The following is a 22,358-nucleotide window of genomic DNA, read 5'->3' on the forward strand; positions in this document are numbered from 1 at the left end:
GGGCATCCGGCAGCAAAAAGAAAAAGATGCTGATCCAAGCCTGAGAAAATGGATGGTAGAAGAGGCAAAAATTATGTGACTTCTGACACTAACTTCAGTGGAAGAAAGTTTGAGCCACAGGAAAGGAGTGACATGAGAGGTAGCAAATAGAAGGGTGCAAGTGAGATGAGACTATTTGTGAACACAAAGAGAATGAATTCAGTGCGACAAGACCTGATCTGTACACAACTGCTGCACTGATTTAACTGGCTTTAAATAGAGGCTGCTTAACCTTGAACAAAACACCATCAGAGATGTTTTGGAACGGTTTTCCAACAGGATTGTGTGGCCTTGAATTAAATCAGCATGTCAGCATCAGCACCCAGCTGCCACCTGGTGCAAAATCTTTGTACTAAGGGACTCATTCCAGTTCAGAGGCTCTGACAGTAGTCACATCCATGTAGATCTCAGCTAGGTTCCAGAAAGGGCCAGCCCGTGCTGAAGGGTTTTGGCTGAATTGCAGCTGAATGTGGGTCCACTGCATGTGTGGATGAGGCCAAACAGCAGGGCTGGATTTCTCCCCAGCACAGCCCATCAACCCTGAACAGAGGACCTGGTCTATTTAGCCCATGGGTGGGAAGTCAGACAGCTGCCTCCCTGACTCTAGTTGAAGCAAGTCTGTAGATTCGGAAATGGATTGCTGTAAAGGTTAGCCCAGGGTCATTTGGCAGGTTTTCTTTGCAACCAGGGTGGCTAGAAATGGAATTTTTGAAAAATGAAAACGAATCACAATGCTTCTCAAAGACAGGTATAGTATACATCTATAGCACCTAGACCTTAAAGCTACCATGACCAGGATCATTCAACTCCACCAACTGCCAACAACTATTGACAACCATGGGTTGTTTTTGCAGCATAGGCAAGCCCTGTGCAGAAGTCAGAGGCACCTTCCCAGAAGGCCAGTCTGCAGGTCTGAATGGATCTGGTTTTGCAGTCATCTTAGGATAGATCCATAGGTAAACCACAGATTCATGATGCTCCACAGTAGGCAGGGCCATTAGTCCACACCAGTCCTTTTGCTGATACCATGCAACTTGATCACTAGGCAGGAGATAATCTGCTGCGCTTAAGCACTTTCTAAAGACAGAGCTCTCCCCGCCGCCCCACCCTCCACAACCCTGGACCCAGCTGTCTCTTCCACCGGATTCTAATCAATGCAAATCAGGTCAGCCCTCCGCTGTGAATTACAAATTGGATCCAAAGTTGGAGGGTCACTGCAACTGCTCCCCCATTAGACGGGAAGCGGCACCAAAGATCTTTTCTAAATAAATCAGACTTTATTGTAAAACTCGGCCACTGACGAGACATAAGCTCATTAGCATTGATTTTAAAATAAATTATTGAAAGTGGCTTTTGCCTGCTCTTTGCATTTGTAAAAGAGAATGTAAATGTATCTGCAACAATGATAAAAAACCTCACTATCGAGGCCATCAAAACTAGATTCCTTTATCCTTTCAGACAATGACACTTAATCTGGCCTTGGCATGAAAGGGAGGCAAATCTGACAGGTTCTCCTAGTGTAGTTCAGTTCCAGAACAGAATCTGTTTGTCATTGTACCTTTGGAGATATCTCCAGGGCAGAGCCAGGCTTATACACTGAATGCCAGGACTACAAATACAGAGCCCATCAACCACTGCCAGCTGGAGTTGATAAAGAAATTATTGGTAGAAAGTTCTCCCCAGCCAGAGAGTCAGAGTAGTAGAAAAGTGCTGAAACTGCTTCATGGCTAATGCCCCATGCACTCAATAGAAGGGAAAGGATGCCCACTGATTAGGGGACTGAACTCAGTCTTGGGAGACCAGGGGTCAAGTCCCTGCTCTGCCACAGACTCACCGGTGACTCTGGGAAAGTCACATGGTATAACTCCCCACCCCCTCCCTCCACCCGCAACCAAGCTAGGGAGTATAAAAAAAAGACCGAGGAGCTCAGATAGTAGGATGCTGGAAGCCATATAGGTCCCGTCAATAGATGAGTTTTCTAATGCCAAAGTGGACACTTCTATTCCACCACCCACACAAAGCTTCAAGATTCTCAGATGATAGAAGCAAGGCAGAAAAACAAGGGAGACAGGGAAGCAAAATCTCATTGATTTGGACACAACTGATTTCTTGCTTTATTTTTGACCTAATTCCCAGCCCTGAAGACCATTTCCAGCCTATACATTCCTTGATAAGACCATTCTAATACCAGAAATCAGCACCCAAGATATTGTACTGGGACCTGGGATGATAGCTCTGTTCTTCTGGACCTGCAGAGGCGGTTCATTATGGGGAAACTTTCCCAGGAGCCTCTGGAGCTCACAATCCCAAAACAGAAAACGAATGATGCGTATGACTCCTTTTGGAACTAAATGGCAAAGCTGCTGACTTAGCTTTCCCCCAAGAGGTGACACGTGCTCACACAATAAATGACTAGTTGCTTCCTGGAAATATGGAATTGGGTATTGCTCCTTGTACTCTTAGAAAGAGATGCTCAGATTCTGTGGTGTACATGCAACTATCTAGGTACGGGAGAGACACGGTAGGATAACCCAGGCATATATGTTCTACAACTCAGTTTCCCCAGCAACAGTGGGGATATACCCATCTACCTCAGAGATAAGTTGCTTAATTCCCAAGAAGCTGGATGTGACACTCAGATATAAATTATTGGAGAATGTCATTAGACAACAGACCTTGTTTTACCTGAACACTGTGGGACCATCCCCTGTTCATATATGTGGAATGGTCATACATAGGAGGTATCTATCTAATAAAACAGCATCAAAAAAGAAAGAGGAACATAAGACCAAAAACTACATGTAACCTGTATGTGTATATATGTGCCTGCATATACATGCACAGATATTCATTTTTTTTTGTATTTCTTGTGACCAGGCTGGGCTGCTCATACTAACATGGTTCAGATAAGTGAGGTTCTTTTGGAACTAGAAAGTAGCCACAGCTAACATGTGTCATGTGGAAGTTACAGGGAGGTCTGTCAAGAATCAGAGAGGATCCTAGTTTCAATCTATACAGCCAGTGACAAAATACAGTAACTAGCAACTGGAAAGCGACAAAGTACACTAAAGTACCATGTACAAGTGAAGCCTAATCTTTGGAGATGAACAAACTCAGGAATTCAGCAAGATGGGTCCATTCCAAACCGTCTCTTTCCCCCAGTTGTATCCTGCTCTACTTGCAACAAAAGCATTCACACCTTTGGGCCCTGGGATGGCTGGCTTACTGTCTCCAACACAAACATCCTCTCTTCCAACTCTTCCATCTGAAACGTGATCTCTCTTTCCATCCCCCTGTTGTGAAAAAAAATTCCCCTGTTCTACAACTGTAGCCAAGTGAAAGAACCCAGTTGCAACAGTTAAATGATGCAGCTGCCCTGACAGTGATACAAGTGACAAACCAAAGCTCTGCTGATACAAACAAGGAACTCAGGAAAGCAACCCACCCTGAAAACAGCCCCTCTGCAGAGACCCACAGTGCTAAATGGAACAAAACTTTCTAAAGAGAACTTTTAAAAAGAGTCTCAGCCACTTAATTTGTAAAACTGGAGAGACCTTGCCAGGGGCAGGTTCTAAAAGTAGCCCAGAGGGATGGCTGGCTGCATGAGCAGAGCAGGGTAATTAACAGTAAGGTTTCTTGATTAAGGATGGGACTCTACTGTCACTTTAAAAAGTCATGGAAGGCCAAAATCTCGAGCTGGATATAAAAGTAGAATGAAGTAGTCAGTAAGGCATTTGCAACCCATTCCCTGTGGCAGAGGATATGAGCAAATGGCTGATTCCAGAGACTAAAAATCAAACACCCTACCAGCATCAGAAAAACAATTCTGCATGCTGCAGATCTGAGGTTGCCACATATCAAGTAGCTGAGAACACCCATTACTGAATCATTTGAGGGCTTTGCAAGCTTTGGTGAATTTAAACTCATGAAGCATCTGGTGCATTTAAACTCATGATATTCCATCTGCTAAGTGACTTGCCCTAGGTCACACAAGAAGTCTGTGGCAATCCAGAGTCCCAGACTAGCGCCTTCATGGGACTCTTAAAAGGAGAGATATCTACTTTGCTAAGATAGTTATCTCCCAAAATGACATTTCCCAGGTTTTAAGTTTGATAGGTTAACTCCCCTTAGCAAAGCAGAGCCTGAAAGACTAAGGTCTGGATTAGAAAGTAAGGAGTACTGTTAAACTGGTAACTGTCCTTTAGCTTTGCCATCCATGGGTTTAGGAGAGTTGTACCTTGCTCATCTGCAGACTGTAAGGTGCACTCCAATAGGAACAGAGAAAACTGACCAGGAGTCTGCATGTTGTGGCAATATCCAGAACCTGAAGGAATTACCCCAAACAAAGCCCTGCTGCTGTTTCAAGCTGATATATGCTTTGAGTATTCCCCAGTGTCTAGTGATGGTTTCACAAAATGTACAGCATGCAGATCAAGCCCTCCAACTTATTAAAGACTCAAGAAATTTGAAAACAACCCTTGGAAAGACATCCGGCAAGAGGCACCATCCTGCAACAATATACTGCAGACAAGCTGGCCTGGAAGCTTTCTGGGGCAGGGATTAACTTTTCACTATGAGTGGGAGCAGAACCTAACACAATGGAGTCCTGGTCTCTGACTGAGACCTCTACATGCTACTGGAACACAAAAGACCTGTGCCAGGCACACAGGCACAGTTACAACCCCACCCACCTACCCCATGTGCATCCCCCCAACTAATTCATGATAGCAACCCATTACTGATACCCTGTGTTCCCCAATTACCCCATCCTCCTACACTCCCTCATCAGTTACACTTCAAGCCCCAACACCATGTGCCCTGATTACATCATCAACTTGTCACCTACCCTCACCTACGTCTACACACACAAGTGCATCCCCATGCACTGCACACTGTGTACCCAACTGCAATCACCCTTACTTTAGGCACACAGCCAGCCCCCTACAATCTGTGTCCTCACTTACTCCTTGTGGGCATCTCTGCTGTATGCTGAGCTGGGCTGGCCTTACACTACTTTTTCCCCACACCACTTTCTACCTCCCTTCCCCCCTCCCACACTTCTTGGGAAGCTGTCAGCCAGCACTGTCACAGGAAAATATATTACATTGAAGAAATGCTCCCCTTGGAATGTGATTTTCAATATGAAAAAAAAGCTTGCATGAATTATGATAAACAAACTAGATCCTCTCTCCTCTTTTTCTGCCTTGTGATGTAGGCTGTTCAGCTAACTCCCCCTTCCTCCTCCCCCAACCTTCCTAGCAGCAGTCCAGGCTGCTCTGCAGTGCTGGGTAGTGAAGTGTGTACTAACATTCCCATGGAGAGTTATCTGTCTCGCTTTCTCTCTGCTTTACTGGAAACCCCTCCAGAGAGCGGAGCTGGTTCCTGTTGCCATCGCAGCTGCTACAGCCTCACATTTACAGCCTCTAATGGGTTCAGATGGCTTGCTGGAGCTCAGCCCCTTGTCCCCAAAGAAAGCTCAACTTTACTCATGTCTCCTGGCATACTCCACAGTCAAGGCTGCCCTATCTAGCAAACAGCTGCCAGGCAGGGCAGGAGAGGGCACCTGCTTTTCAGAACATCTCTCTCCTGCTGCCATTCTGATCATACCCCACTTTTCCAGGTTGTGTACAATTCTGGACAAACATCCAGTTTACAACAAGGACAAGAAAACAACACTCTTCGACTCCGAGCAGAGAGCATGGATGATGGTGGGGGCAGCTAGTGAACAACTGACTCAGGTCCCTGCTCCCAAATAAGTCTGGCTGTAACCAAAAGCATGTAGACTCCCTGAGCAGCAATTATAGCAAAAATGTTGGCATCGTCTTCCAAACCTTAAATATAATAGGGCCTCACTGATTCAGGGGTTACTTCTTACTCCAGGCCTCATCAGATTAGCCAAGGACACTGTTGAGGGATGGTCAAACAGAGCCCAGGTTCCAGCTCTTGCACTCAGCTGGGGCACCGCTGTGGATCAAACTTCTGCAAGGGCCTGGACACATAACTTGCACATGTGGTCATTTACATTGGTTCTGTACACCAGCTGATCTACAGCAAACAGATGGCTGGCTATTTCTGGGTTGCTACTCGCAGCAGACATTATTATTATTATTATTATTATAGTAGATTGCCACTAGTTGATGGGAAAACAAGTAATTGCCTCTGCCTAGGGCAGAAGTTTACTCCATGACAATTCTGGGCACATGACACAGAAGTGTAAGTTTAATTACACCAGTATAATTTTACCTTTGATTTTCCCCAGCGTAATTCTACATGGCATTCAAGTAAAATTACACTGGTGAAGGGCTGTGTGTCTGGTGTCCACTTCCTGTCTACTTTTTGCCTAAGATAGAGCCAGCTCAGGCAGCTGCATCAGTATCCATCCAGATCAGAAGAAACCAACCCCAGGGTGCTACTGCTATGGACCCCTGTTATACCAGCAGCATATTCTGAGACAGCTCTATTGATACAGAGAGGTCCTGTGTACACTGCAGCTCTTAGCCTCATGGAGAACAGGCCCCTTAAATCAGTTATAGCTAGTAAGTAGGTTCAAAGGGATCGACTTGAAAAAAGAAAGCAGAAGCCTTCTGGGGACATCAGTGGTCATTTGATCTCATGCAAGGAGCTTGGATGTTACCGTGTCAGAAGAGAAAAATAAAAATACACCTGGCAGGGTCTGAGGCAAAACCCTGAGGGTTTCCTCTGATTGTGCTGCTTCCCTCCATCATTGCACCCATCCAGCCAGAAATCTAACAGCTACCTCAAAGACTGGACATGCTGTTCTTCAGGGAAATGCCTTCCCTCAGATGGCTGGAATCCAACCTTGATTCCCTGTGAACCCTTGGAAGGAAAGGCTAGTCCCCCCTGAGTTCCAAAGGACTAAGGAACTGGCCCCTGCCCCTTCCTCTCCCCAGCCAGTGCTACAAAGCCAATGGGTCTGTGCACCCCCTGCTGCTGTGCCGGAGAAGCCTGGGTGAGGGGTAGATTCTCAGAGGAGCTGTGTTTTAATGTAGCAATTTGATTCAATTTTCCACTCTATAAAATTACCCATCACTGCTCGTTGCTTCCTAACAGACACCTTCACTCTTAATTTAACAATCCTATCGAATTCTGCCAGGGAAATTGGAAAAATTTATCACCTGTGAAATTTTATTTTTCCTTGGTTGTATCTGTTTTTGTAAAACTTCATTAACAACGATGACTTGCTGAGGAAATTATCTCTCTTCCCCCCCCTAGTTTTTTTTTCCCTCTTCACTATTTTTTTTTAAACTTGGGGCACGAGAAAACTAGCTCAACCTCAGCAGAGACTGTCACTTGTAAAGAAATCCCCCATCACACAGAGGTTGTGGGGGGAAGCAAGGCTGGACACAGCAGGTGCTTCTTTATAGAGCTACGTGAAATGCTGGCATGGTCTGTGTTATGGCAGTATCAGAGCACCTTGCCATCATTACTGGATTCACCCTCCCAAGAGCCAAGTGAGACAGTGTAGGGCTATTACCCCAGTTTTACAGGTGTGGAAGCAAGGCTAAATTACTTGCCCAAGGTCACATAGGAAACTTGTGACAGAGCAAATACTTGAACCTGGTTCTTCCAAGGTGTAGGCTAGTGCCCTATACACTGCATGCCCCCTTCCCCTGTACAACTTCCTCTCTTTATGATCTACCAGATACCTTACCTTCTATAATGCAAGCCACATACTGCTGCTGGACAGCAACAACACTGTGGCTGGGTTGTGTAAATCTCTCCCTCTCTTGAAGAAGAGGGGTGAGTAGAAGCAGATCCACTTAAGGGAGGAGAAGACCAGACAGTAGTTAGTGGACTTGAGTGCTGAGCCCTTTTTCATAGGAATGGTAATGATGCCACTGCTTCTTACACCTTCCATGGTTGCATGGTATGGTGGAGTACAGATAGCACTTGTGCCATGGTGATATGACCACATCACACAGGTTCTCTTACAAGCAGAGTTTCTCCATGACAAGACGTAACCAGTCTGGCAACAGCTCCACCTACTCTTCAGACCAGGAATGCTGACAAGGTGCATCTTCATTCTCCCCTGACAGCTGCTAAAGACGACAGACCTGTGACAGGCAACGTCTATGATGGATGCAGTTATAGAAAGCCTGGGATCCAGAAAACTCCTTTCACTTTCCCCAACCCTTTTAGGATGCTCTAATAGCTACAGCTCTGTCTCTTCCATGCAGGCTCCAAGTGACACTTGTTCTCACCAGAACTCAGCAGGAGCAGGTTCTGCTGCAAGCTGCAGAAGAGATGCAGAAAATACAAGCCTGGAGAGCAGAAGTGAGGCTGTCCTGGATCTCAAACTCCCTGCCACTTCAGCTAGCAAAGCTGGGATGTGGGAGTTGGAAAGTGTGTCCTCACTCAAAGAAGGGGCCCACTGCCTGAAATGCTTAGCTATCTCACTTATCTTCCCAGGGTTAAGTGTCTTCCAGACAGCCTCATTGTTTTCTTATGAGGGAGCCCATTTTGTCACAACCCTTGCAGCTGTATTTGCACTAGTGCATTCTGGGACTATAAAGCACCTTCTCCATGATGCCTAGTCCAGACCACTTAAAGAAAGGAACACCAATGAATACCCACACATGAAGCAGGGAATTGTGGGATACAGGTGATTCAATCAGTGCAGCTGCAATGCTTTATGCTTCCCAGCTACACACAGGGGAGTGGGAGGAGAAAAATATGGACTGCACCATTAGAGCTGGAACAGACCTCATTACTTGCAAAATGCCTGGAACGCAAGAGTATGGCAGTGCAGAAGCTTGAAAAGGTATTGTGAGGACAGGGTGCTTGAGGTTCCACACGTTGCAGTGTTTTTTGCAATCCCAGAATTCAAGAGATGGGAGATTGTCTGCAGTATGAAGGACATTGATTCAGGTTAACCCAGGCCCTAAATAGTGTACTATGTTGCATACACATATCCCCAGATAAGACATGCACCTTGTTTTTTGGAAGGCTGAATATACAAAAAAACCATTTTTCAGACTCAGGGCCTAGAGATGGCTTTTTCATGGAGAAGTAGTATTGCAAGATGGCTGCCAGCTTCTCTCTTGGCCAGCACGCTGAGAGCAGCTGTGAAAGGGTTAACACTGCACTCCACCCTTCCTGCTTGCTTGCTGAGAGAAGCTGGCAGCCATTTTGCAACACAGCATCTTCATGCTTCTATTCCAGTGAAGAAAGCATTGCACCTCAATTTTGGAGGGCAGATTTTTGAGAAAAAAAAGTGTGTGGGGCATATGGGTAAATACAGCAACTCTCTTTTACAAGCAAAGCTAAAGGGTTGATAGAAATGACACACACAGAGCATGTCAACCAACATACAATGGAAGACAGGGTTGGATTTGGATTTCTAAGGTCGCCCTACAGTGCTCTGCAGCTTGCCCCCCTGTGGCACTGTGCTACTACTGCACAAGAGCTGGACAGTGGGACTGATGGAAATCCAGATGTGAAATCAGTTCCCTGGGATGAGCTGGAAAGGCACAAATGGCAAAGCAGCAGGAATGGCAGAGAAAGATTTAATCATCTCAGGCATCATTAGCAGTACATGTAAGGAACCTTGGGGCCTTATTCTTCCCCACTTTGCAGCCTTTGGACTTGGCTCTCTACTTCCCTGTGCCTTGTCAGCTGTCTGAACCAATACAGCATTTTCCAGCCACTTTGCAGTAGTATATATCAGCACTAAGGACACCAGCAAGGGAGAATGTGGTTCACAGTCTTCCTTGACGCCTGTGTGCTACCAAGGTTGGGGTGGCAGCATTTTAAATCCACCTTACATCTTTATCAACCTTGTAAGTGACATTACAAGACAGTGGAGGATCTTTAAAGTGATCAGACCTGCTGTTTCTTGGGAATACTGCTGCCAAAGCAGGCAGAGCTTTAAAAAATGACCTATTTATAGATGGAAAATCCTAGACATCAACCCAGCCACCAGATCCTCACTGTTCAAAGGTTCTTTTACTCTTGCTGTTTGTTCTCTACCTACAGTCATAATCCTCAGTTTGTGGCACAACAATTCACAGCTTTCAAAATGTTTATGGTGGCTGTAAATAGATGATGATTTCAAAAGAGGGGCCAAGAAGCTGGGTGCTGGAGGGGAGAGAGCCCTGGGAATGGACACAGTGGGGCATATAAATGTCACAGCTAAGGATTTAGTCCCATGGTCCTCAGACTTTTCCCTACCTGGAATCCCCTCCTTCAGTCTATACAGGCAGAAATTTGAAACAAGGGAAGAGCAAGCAGTTCGCAACCTCCAGGTGGAGAACCAGTGAATTAGCCTGGGTGTTGCCCAGAACAGAGTTTGGCTCCTGCATTGTGCCACGAATCCATACTTGGCTGAACCAGTAACAACCTCCCTTCTACAATCACTAACCCTGTCTACAGCTGCCAAGGAAATTGCTTATCAATGGGCAAGGGTGGCAGGACACTATCAGTGGATTTTGTGCCTTTATTCTTAAACCAAAGGCCTTCAGCTCTTGGACAAACTGCAACACATTCCTCCTTACAGCTGGGCAGGTACGATCATCTATGGGGAGGGGCAGAGAGTTTAGGGCCTGATCCTCACCAGAGCCTTAGGTAAAACCTCCCTTAAGTCTTGCATAAGTAGCCACCAGGAGCCTGGGAGTTTATTTATGGTATTGGGATAAGGACCTATCAGGGCTGATTCCAACCTCCTCTTCCCTCCCTTGCCACTACAGAGACTGGGAAAGCTGGGTCTGCTTCTTCCAGTGGCTACCAGATCAATGCAAAATAGATACAGGAAGGTCAGTGTAAGTCCTGAATCTAGGTTTCATGAACATGGGTGCAATAGAAGGTGTTTTCTTGTCATATTTTTGGGCAAAACCCTTCCCCCGTGTTGCTGGAATAACATAGTCTAAGAATCTGCAAAGAATCTTTGTGCATTTGCCTGAGAAATAGGGCTCAACCAACGTCATCCCTGGCCCCCTGGGAGCCTGCTGGGTGCACGGCTACTTCTCCAGCTTTGCTGCCTGAATGCTGTGTCTGGCATCAGGCTCAGGGGCAGGTTACATGGTTCTGTTTATGGCAACAATTAAGAGCACTGCAGAGCATGTTGCCCTCCCATGGCTTTGCTCCTGGCTCCTGTAACTGCTAGCTTTAGAAGGTATAAGTAAAAAAATTAGTCCTTAGCTTTGCACTTGAGCAATCTTTTCCAGGTGGACTGCACGCTTAGAGCCCATTGCACTTTTGGGCCTATCTTTAACATCTTTAACATCGCTATTTTATCATCTTTGCAAGACTGGAAGCCACTTCAGCAACATGGATCCCCACCTCAAAATTGATCAATATGGTCATCATTATCATCAACTACAGAGGCTATAGAGTCCACCACATGACTCCTGAGCTGAACCCAAGAACATACAGTTTCACTAGCGCATATCTTCTAGATCAGTGACTCTCAACCAGGGTGCCATAGCACCTAGACTTTAAAGGCTGGAGTCTGCAAGCGAGAGAGGAACAGTGAACAAAACCCTGGTTACAGTTCACTCTCACTTTCAGCATCTATTCTCTGCCACTGTGACACAGGAGACTGGGAAAGATGGATCTATGGTCTGGCCCAGTAAATGTCAATTCTTATGTTCTTATATATGTTCTTGGAGTGCTGTGAGACCATTTCAAGGATGCTGTGGGCTGCTACATAATATTAGCAGTGTTAGGTGTGCAAACACCTACACATGATTCACAAGATAAACCCAGAGATTTCAAATAGGAATCTATACTTTCCAAACCATTCTGATCTGTTCTGTACCTCCTGAGTTCTTTCCAGCAGAATAATTGTTCTATTGTTTTTCCACAGTCAAAACAATGAGTGAAAGCTATAAGCTGGCATTTTCTAAGGGGTGCCATGAGTCTAAAAAAGTTGGGAACCACTCTTCTAAGAAAGAGTGGTTGCTTTGATTTGAGAGACTCAACGATTTTTTTTTTTTAAAAAGCACCTTAGGAGTAAAATCCATAACCTGTGGACTGTACTGAACTAAGAATGGGACCAGCTGGGTTGTAAACACTCCAAATTTAGTGGTTTTGCCATAACCCCACTTTTAGCGCTTTTGTTATTCCAACAAAAGCATGGGAGAACAATACCTCTCTGCTCATTCAGCAGTCTGGACTCTACAGAAACCAGCCTGAAAGCAGCTGAATACTTTGCACACCTGGTAGAACCTCATAGATGTCATCCTCCTCTTCACCACTGGCTGCTGCTGTCTCCGCCTCCTCCATATTCAGGCTAGCATTGTGTACTGCTGTGTTTGGAGTGTCAAAGCTGTCAATGTCATCATAAGTTTCTTCCTCCTCGTCCTCCTCATCATATGGAATGGTGAAGGAGCTCATGTCTGGCAGAAAGGAAAGTGAAAAAGAATGAGCCAGAGAAAACCAAGCTATTAGGTTAAATGGTGTTATTCAGAGAGTAGACCAAAATTTATCCTTGAACCAGGCTAGCCCTGCTCAGTGCTCATCATCATAAATCTGATTCAACAGTAAAAAAAGGCATCAGAATTGGGCTGTTCCCTTTAGATGTCCATGGGCGACTGGCCCAGAACATGCAAAGAGAATACTGGGTAAAGACTGTTAACAGGGGATAGAAAGCCCTGGGGAATTGGTGGAAATCTGCAGGGTATAATTCTAGGTTTTCCCAGAAGGAAAACACAGAGTGGGGTTTCTTAAGAAGTTCAGCCTAGTCCCCAGTCACTGGACACTTTGCAGAGCATGTACCTCCCTAGAGCAGTTTCTCAACCTTTTAAGCGGCAAGTACCCCGTAACTTCTGAAAATTTTCAGAAGTACCCCAACACTCAATTTTCCAGGGGATTTTATATTTACAGACTAATGTGTGCCATATGTTGGAAGATGGGCTGTGTATATAAGGCCGTGACATGACAGATGTCTGATCTGGTGTGGGTAGGATTGCCACCTTTTACACCAGGGGTACAAAACTCAAGTATGTACCTGGGCTAGAGGTGATGTTGGCCAAAACTAGGAGGGCTGAACACCAAATTATTACTGGGGAATTTAAAGCGCTGCACAATGTGCAGTAAACCAAATTTTTTACCATAGTTTTGAGAGGAGGAAGGGATGAGAGAGAGTGTTGGGGTACCCCCTGCCTTTGTCTCGTGTACCCCCAGGGTTACACGTACCACAGGTTGAGAAACTATGCCCTAGAGCACCAAGTAAATGTAACACAGTCACTGGACTCACTGTGGAAAATATAATGCAGCAATTCCCAATCAGGGTGCTATGAGCTATCACAAAATACTTGTATTGTTAGGTGTTCAAACACCATGATTCACAAAATAAACCCAGAGATTTCAAATAGGAATCCATAATGTCAAAAATCCCCTGATCTGTTGTGGGTTTTCTGAGTTCTTTGCAATAGAAGAATTGCTCTATTATTTTTCTGTGGTCAAAAAAGCAAGTGAAAGCTCAGAGGTGGCATTTTCCGAGGAGGACCTTGAGTCTAAAGATGGTGAAAACCACTGGTATAATGAAACCCTTTTAACAGCATGACCAAGATTTTAACCCACAGATCAGAACGTATCAAGGGGTACAAAACAACAAAGGTGTTTTCAATTCCCAGGAAGTTTACACACCTACCACTGGGTTCAGATCTCAGTTAGGCTGGGCTAAACCTGAAATAACTTAAGGGTTGTTAGAGCAGTGAGGCTCCAGATTTTAAAAAGCAGCCACCCCTGAATAAGCAGGTGGGGCACCAGAATCTGGCCTTCTTATACCACATGCATGCACCAAGAGAGACTCTCAGCCCCCCCCAGCCCTGTTTTCTAGTCCTACTCAATTATAACTTGAGCATTTTGTGGAATCACCACACCACAGCTTGTTCCCTCAGTAGCAAAAATATTGAGTAAAACTGGCAGCCCTTGTGTTTCAAGTAGCAATGGTCTTTTTTTATCCCCAACAAAAGTTCACAATCCAATAAGCAAAGCTGAATGATAATGGACAGCAGGGCAGACCCTACAATGAGAGGCTACGGGACCTGAACCTGTTCAGCCTTCACAAGAGAAGGCTGAGGGGGGACCTGGTGACCGTCTATAAACTCACTAGGGGGGGACCAGAACGGTTTGGGGGAGACCTTGTTTCCCCTAGCGTTCCCCAGGATAACAAGGAATAACGGCCACAAGTTGTTGGAGAGTAGGTTTAGATTAGACATCCGTAAGAACTACTTCACAGTCAGGACGGCTAGGATCTGGAACCAACTTCCTAGGGAAGTGGTGCAGGCTCCTACCCTGGGGGTCTTTAAGAAGCAGCTTGATGCCTACCTGACTGCGGTCATTTGAGCCCAGTTTTCCTCCTGCCCAGGCAAAGGGTCGGACTTGAAGATCTACAAGGTCCCTTCTGATCCTACTTCTATGATTCTATGATAGGACTCACTGCCTCCTAATATACTCTCTCTCCAGCTGGATTATCTGATATTGAGGGAAACAGAGACTTTGCAGGAAAAAGCCCCCACTATTCCCCCACCTGCTTATTCAGGGGTGGCTGCTTCTCCCCCACTGTTTATTAGTTTCTTCAGTGCTGTGCCCCAAGACTGACCAGCAGAGGGTGCCATAAGAGCAGACATCTTGCATCCAGCATCCCACATCCCATTCCTTGGCACAAGGTGACACCAAAGAGGCTCTCTCTCCAGTAGACTGGTAAAGAGCAGTCTTATATGGCATTAAGTCCTAGCGCTGCTGCACAGGAGCAAAGTGCTTTTCTATTCATGGGAGCTATCATGTGAGTTTCAAAAAAGATATCAAGGATGTAAAGACCAGAGAAATTAGGCAATGGCTGAACGCACCCACCTCTGTGACAGAAGCTGTAAGGACAGGCAGCAGCTGCCACCACCAAAAAGTATGGACATCCATGCACTTCTGATGACCTCACCCAGCAGCTGTGTTGCAGAGTGCAAAGTGCACCCTAGAAAGGCACTGGCTGCTGACAAGACCGCAGTAGCCAGCAGAGGATGCTGGTGTGTCTCCATGTGCATTCTGCTGTCTGCCGTGGGATGGGAGGGGGTGACAGAAGTCTTATCCTGCTTGGCAGAGGGGGAGTAAGTGCTGCTAGGAGTGAAGATTCTTCCACTCAAGAGGGGTGGTGGGTATAAGTGACAAAACTTTGTAATGTGGACTGGCTTTAGAGAAGGAGGACTTGAGTGGTGAAAAGCAGAGCATCAGGAAAAGGAACTTCTGGCTTCTGTTCCTAACTCTGGGAAAGAATTGCATCTTTTTATACAGAGGTCCAGGAATTAGGATTCCTGGCTCCTTTTCCCAGCTCTGCCACTGAGTTTCTGTGTGACCTTAGGTAGGTCACAGTACCCCTTTGATTTCTCCATCTAGATCAGAGGGATGACAACAGTAAATCACCATCTTGCAGGGGTGGCGAGTTCTAATTTCTCAATATTTGTAAATGGGTTTGAGATCCCTGGATGAATGGAGCTAGGGAAATGTAAAGTGTCATTAAGCTCCCTAGAGCTAAGGCCTCAGACTGTCTGAAGGAATAAGGTTCCAAACTTGTTGGCCTGCCCTGAGCTACAGTGTTTCCCCACTACTACTCACCCTTCAGCAGGAATTGGATCTGATCCACCCAGTCTCTAGCTTCTGCTGAACTTGAAGCTGTAAACTGGAGAGAGAATGAATGCATCCATTTGTTAGTTCTTAGGAGTTAAGCAGAGGGATCAGAGACTAGCTGTCAGAACAAGAGACTAGGATCCAGGACTCCTGGGTTCTATTCTGGGAACTGCCACTCGCCCACTGTTCAGGGTTGCACAAGTCACTGCACTTCTCTAATCTTACATTACAGAAAATCACAAGGGTGCAACAACGCTGATCCACCTTAGAGGAAGGTTGCCAGGCTTAATTTATTAAAGTGATCTTGACTCACCAAATAAAAACCTGATTGTTGTGTAAAGTATTTTATTATTATTATTGTTACTGAGTCTGAGCCAAAGTTCCTGAAATCCAGGAAAGTCCAGACCCAAAGTTTATGGCTTTGGACTGTTTCTGTTATTTTCAGCCTCATCCAGACAGAAAACAGCATGAAGTCAGTCTGCAAAACTCTTGTTTTAAAATGAGACCTTTCAGGTCCAGTTTTCACTCCAGGGCTCCCAACTTATGCCAAGTGAATACCAAATGATTTAGTTCTGGTCATACTTTATACCCGTGCTGTACTGATGTAAGTGGACAGCACAAGGTGGAAAGCAGTGCAGAATCAGACTTTCCAGCCAGGACTGAAGACCAGTACCGTTTGGTTGTCATCACAGTCTTAACAAGGCAGGTCACCCTAGGATGCTTGGAAAGGTTTGATTCCAGATTACTTACCAGGAATAAGGGCATCATAACCTTCTGTACAGCACATCACCTGGTACGTCTTGCCACAGATTCAGGTTTAGTGATTTAGGACATGGCAAAGAGGCCTAATAACACCTACAGAGATACTGAAGTATGTCCCCAACCTTGCCTACTTGAGAGCATGTACCACATGTTTCTATGCAGAATGCACAAAGATAATACACACTAAGCTCTCATGTTCAAAGCAGCTAGGTAGTCAGGTAGCAATGAAAGGTCAGTGTGTTCAGCTGATCCTACCTCGTAGCTGCGTTTGCCGGGGCAGGTTAGTTCAAAACAGGATTCCTTTCGAGAGTCCTTGCGTAAGTGAGGAGCCATTCGTGCACTGTAGTGCTCAACGGAAAAGGTGCCTTTTGGTTGCTTGCCTGTAATAATCAATCATACAATCATTGGCTTTGCTTTGGCATGGCATCTTGTACTGAGGGAGACAGCAACATAGAGGTGACGGGTGGTGATGGTGTCAGCTCACAGATGGAGAAACAGTTGAAGCACGCAGAAAAGTAACTCAGGTCACTCAATGAGTCAATAGGAGATGAACAACGAAAGTCCTTATTTCCTTACTCTGTATATCTCTAACCCTAGAGGAATCCATCTGCAAAGGGATGACTGCAACATCTCTCAGTCTATGAAAAGGAACAGCAAAGAAGAGGCCCTTATCCCTGCGGGAGGCTAAGCAGCAAAGGAAAGATAGCTAGGGTCACAGGAACACACAAAATGAGCTGGCTGTAATGAAGCAGAGACCACTGTGTACTTGGGGAAATATGATACAAACGATTATTCAGCTGATAAAGAACTAATACGTTGATGTGGATGAAAGAAATATTTAGTGGGGCCTTTGATAATTCAGCTCTGGAAGCATTCAGACATGTGCCCTCCCAAATCCTCAGCTGGGGAAGCTGACGTAACCTCACAGAAGCCATTAAGGCTGAGCTGATTTACACCAGTTGGGATCTGGCCTGTTCTTTTCCTCTTATACCTGGCAATTAGATATTTTCTTGTTGCGTAAGGAAGGCAGCATGCTTTAAGGATGTAATAAGACTGGACACCAAGACACTGGAGTTCTGTGGCTGGTTCTGTCACTCATTTGCTGGATGGTCTCAGATAAACCTTACTTTCTACCCATGCCTCAGTTTCTCCAGTTGCATGTCATAAAAATACTGACCCTAACCTTCCTGGATGAGCTGGGTGGAGAAGTTTAGCTGAATATTTGTAACATGCTCTGAAATCCTCAGACAAAGGGTGCTAGAAAATGGCAAAACCATGCTCATCAATGGTAGATTTTAATTTTATCCTAAGAGCAAAATGGTCATCATATACTGAGGGTACATGTGTATATTTTTAAAGCTGTTGGTGTGCAGTGTTTCTGGATGGGTTGAACAGTATACGGAAGGCCATATATCTTGCTGTACCAAACTCTGCTGGAGATATTAGCTGTCTGTTTATATGTACCTGATGGAGCATAACAGCAAAATATTTATATACACTGACACATGGATTATATACAGTCACTTGGGGGTTAAAGCCCAGCTGATGCCTAATGGAAAACTTGGTATAGTGTTTTATTTACACACAGTTCCACTCCTGTGTTTCCCTTCTCTTGTTCTTTACCCATGTTGGAATTAAAACAAGGTCAGACTCTTTTTCTTTACAGAAGTGCAAGTACCTTATATCCCAGCTAGCCTTAAAGCCCTCTGAAATGTCATGATAATTATTTCTTAGAAGTCCAAACAAGAAGTCGGGATTTTAGATGGAAAACCACAAACAGCAGGAAGCAACGAACTCCTGGATAAACAAGGTCTGAGATACTAACTTGACAAGAATCAAGCATCCAAATCCCTTAGGCACCTTTGCAAATGTCAGCCAACGCCTTGTTTTCATGCAAAACGAATAATCACGGAAGAGAATTTTTGTTTTACACAGCATAATAATTAACCTTTGGAACTCTCTATCACAAAGTTTCATTGAGGCTGAGATCTTCCCCCACCAAAAGTTTAAGATGTCTGTAGAGAATTATGTCAGTTGCATGAGATGGGATGTGAACTTTCCTCTTTCAGGGCTTAACCCGATCATTAACTAACAGGGGCTAAAGCAGAAGTTTCCTCTAAGGCAGGGGTGTCCAATAGGTCTGTGCGAAGCGGCTAGTATTCACTTCGGATTCGGCCGATTCGGGGGACAGTGATTCGATTCAGTGATTAGAATCACTGTCTTGATTCGATTCAGCCAAATCTCCAAATCAGCCAGGCCAGGCCCATCTCCCGCCCATCTCCCAGCCCAGCAATGGCTGCCACACCCGCCTCAGCTCCCAGCACTTGGGGGAAAAAAAAAGCTGCAGCTCAGCAGGTGCTGCCAGGCAAGGTATGAGCCCCCAAGCCTCCCCTTCCTTCCCCAGCCCCCTCACAGGTGCACTGCACAGGCCAGCTCTGGCCCTTTAAGGAAAAAAAAAAACCAAACCCTGATGAAACCCTGGAACTCACCACTCCTACCGGTGGGGGGTGATCCCCGCTGCCCTGTGCCACATGTGGGGGCTCTGCAGGAGCCCCTGAAGCCCCAAGGCTGCACCAGGAAGGGTGAGCCCCGGGGCTTTTCTCTGCTTTTTTTTCCTTAAAGGGCCAGAGCCCGGGCAGGCAGGGCCGGGGGAGCTGGGGGGGGAGAGGCGGGGGGGGGGGTCGAGGGGGCTTGTGGAGAGCCCCCCCATGCAGCAGTGGACAGTGGGGATCACCCCCCACCTGGCAGCACCTAGTGAGCACCGGGGCTTTTTTTTTTAAAAGTACCGAGCTGGGGCGGGCGGGGGCAGCCATGGTGGGGTTGGGGGAGTGGGCGGAGGTCGGGGAGCTGGCATGTCCCCCCATGGTCCCTTCCCCCAGCTCTCCCTCCCCTGCCCCTAGTACTTACCAGCTCACAGTGGCTGCAGCAGGGACTGCCCAAATCAAAGCTCTATGAATCTTTGCTGGAGATTCGGAGAGCTTTGAATTGATTCAGACCTTTATACTGGTCCCCTGATTTGATTCGGATTCAGAGGTTCGGCCATTGAATCGGGCCAAATCTCCTCCGAATCGAATCTCCACCCAAAGCTCCGCACAGCCCTAGTGTCCAACTCACCTTGTGCTGAGGGCCTGGATTCAGCTCAGGGTATGAGAAAGCTACAGTGGTGGTGGCAGCTCCGGGTCTGACCGAGGGTACAAGGCTATAGCATTCCAGCCCCCGCCATGTGCCCCTAGCCAGAGCCAGAGCTGCAGCCACTGCATGCACTGTGTCAGAGCAGCAGTTTCAACTCCAGCACAGGGCACATGGTGGGGGCTGGCAGCTGAAGAGGTAGGGCCATGGCAGTGTGGATAGTCAAAATGCTCAGAGGGCAACCCATGTTGCATCAGACCTCACTTGCCCTCCTGCCACCAGTAACCATATCCACTGGTGCTCAAGAGCCTAGATTCTGTGGCAGGCCACTCTCCCTGGCTATTCTGACAGTCAGGAGGCTTAAGAAAGTGGCTCCATGGGCCAGATCTGTATGTTTGATTCCCTTGCCCTACCATTGTTCCATAATGGCCCATTTCAGGGTCACCTGCACTTCTCTTTGAAGCACGTGGCACTAGCTGGAACTGCTTTGGTCTACCGGATCCCATGTTTTCACAATCCTAAATCCAGAATGTGTCAGATACTAGAGCTGTGTGAAGCTTCTGGTGGTGATTCGATTCAGAGAAGATTCCGTTCGATTCAGTGGCCAAACCTCTGAATCCAAATCAAATTGGGGACCAATTTAAAGGTCTGAATTGATTCAAAGCTCTCCAAATGTTCGGCAAAGATTCGGAGAGCTTTGATGATTCGGGCAGTCCCTGGTGGCTGCAGCAGGGAGCTGCAGCCACTCTGAGCTGGTAAGTACTAGGGGTAGGGGAGGGGAGGCTGGGGGAGGGGACCATGGGGGGACCCCAGCCAGCCCCCCTGACCTCTGCCCACTCCCCCCATGGCTGCCCCCGTCCGCCTCAGCTCAGTACTTTTAAAAAAAGAACCGGTGCTCACCAGGTGCTGCCAGGCGGGGGGTGATCCCCACTGCCCGCTGCTGCATGGGGGGGCTCTGCACAAGCCCCCTCGACATCCCCCCCTGCTCCCCCAGCCCCCCCCCACGGCTGCCCTGCCTGCCTGGGCTCTGGCCCTTTAAGAAAAAAAAAGCCGAGAAAAGCCCCAGGAGTCACTGCTCCTGGTGCAGCCTCAGGGCAACAGGGGCTCCTGCAGAGCCTCCCATGTGGATTGCCCCCCACTGGCAGGAGCAGTGAGTCCCAGGGTTTTTTCAGGGTTTTTTTTTTTCTTAAAGGGCCATGAGGGGGCTGGGGGAGCAGGGGGTGGGTCTCAGACGCTCATGCAGAGCCCCCCCATGCAGCGTGGGGCAGCAGGGATCGCCCCCTGCCTAGCAGCACCTGCTGAACTGGGGCTTTTTTTCCCCCCAAGTGCTGGGAGCTGGGGCAGGCGGGGTGGCCATTGCTGGGCTGGGAGAGGGGCAGGGGATGGGTCTGGCTGATTCAGATGAATCGAATCAGGACAGCGATTCGAATCACCGAATTGAACCACTGTCCACCCTCCCCACAGACAGGGAGGAAAGAGGTATAGGGGTCTGTTCTCAGCTCCACCACTGGCTTGTTCAATGAGCTCCTTCTTGCTCTGTACCTGTATTTCTTCCCCACCATTTGTCTCTCTTGCCTACTGTTAAGGTCATTTGTAGACACTTTTTAGTGGGTTTAAAGCAAGTTAAATGCCTTTTGTACCACTTTAATGGTATTGCTGTTTGCACATTTGACAGCATATTGCCCGTTAATTCCGGCCACTGTAGCACATTTGGCGGCATAACATGCCTTAAATGACTGGGATACAGCAAATGACTTTGGGGCGCTGCAAAGTAAAACACCTCTGAGGAGTTTTAGTTTCCTACCCTACAGCTGCGGAGGGAAGCACTGGGCTCTGTGCAGCTCAAGGGCTGTGAAGGCAGACCACGCAGGCACAGAAGGAAAAAAAAAAAAAAAAGAAGCGGTGAGCCTGATCTCCCCCTGGAGCCTGCCTGAGTTGTGTGGGAGCCCAGTGCTTCCCTCCACGGCTGCGGTGCACCCCAGGACACCCGAGACAGGTGCCTAGGGGGCTGTGCTGCCTCGGGGGGGGGCCCATTGCTGTCATGGAGGGAAGCACCAGCCCCCCTCCCCACAGCTCAGGGACAGCTCTACCCACCAGCAGCTCACTCTCCCCTCCCTGCTGCTGGAGAGGCAGGTAAGGATTGGGTTCCGACACAGGTGTACACAACACGGGGGTTTACTTTGCCCTAAATTGAAGCAGTGTTTTTAAAAAAACACTGCTTTAATTTGGGGAGAATTAAACCTCTGTGTTGTCTACAAATGCTCTAAGATGCTAAACGATAATGTAATAAAAAGAGAGGTCCAGGATTTTATATACTATACTAAGGAAGGAATAGTTTGCTGTGGCTCCTGAAACTCCAAAGACTTCAGAAAGTAAACTGATTTGCATTTCTCCCCTGCCTCCCCCTATTGAGATGTTAGCATTTCCCTGAACAAGAGCTCTGCCCTTCCCCTTGAAGCCCATTTGTGTTCCCAGCCACTGGATGCTGCTTGAAGAACACATGCAGATGCTTGCATACTTACTTTTTTCATTGGCATAGTAGTAAAAGATCTTTCTGTTGAGGACACACCATCGCTTCTGCCATTCTGACCCAAAAAAACTATGGTCTGTACAGAAACGGAAAACAAAAGTGGGTTAAAGGCAGTGGAGAAAAGTCAGCAGAGAGGAAACATTTCCTCAAATCCTGTTTTGTTCCTTCAGTCCTTTTCCCACCACAGTCTCTCACATCCAGCCCAACAGAAGGTGGATGTGATATCTTCATGCTAGGGCATTAAATTCAGAACCAAGCATTTAATATTGCAATACTTTCTTCAGAATCTAAACTCTCTTCACTAGGAAAAAGCGTA

The 22,358-nt window shown here is 46.8% G+C and overlaps 1 protein-coding gene across 3 annotated transcripts in view; it reads right to left on the reverse strand.

Moving 5' to 3' along the window:
* SKAP1 (src kinase associated phosphoprotein 1) overlaps positions 1-22,358 on the reverse strand; it is a 253,786-nt gene that overhangs the window by 48,762 nt on the left and 182,666 nt on the right. For all 3 annotated transcript variants that reach the window (XM_019482590.2, XM_014603650.3, XM_059727033.1), the window contains 4 exons: positions 22,035-22,118; positions 16,639-16,763; positions 15,610-15,673; positions 12,216-12,395 (listed from right to left, as the gene is read on the reverse strand). In XM_019482590.2, coding sequence (XP_019338135.1) covers positions 12,216-12,395; positions 15,610-15,673; positions 16,639-16,763; positions 22,035-22,118 — 453 coding nt within the window. The remainder of the gene's footprint in view (positions 1-12,215; positions 12,396-15,609; positions 15,674-16,638; positions 16,764-22,034; positions 22,119-22,358) is intronic.

Source organism: Alligator mississippiensis, chromosome 4 (genome assembly GCF_030867095.1).
Source record: "Alligator mississippiensis isolate rAllMis1 chromosome 4, rAllMis1, whole genome shotgun sequence".
In the NCBI taxonomy this organism is placed as follows: Eukaryota; Metazoa; Chordata; order Crocodylia; family Alligatoridae; genus Alligator; species Alligator mississippiensis.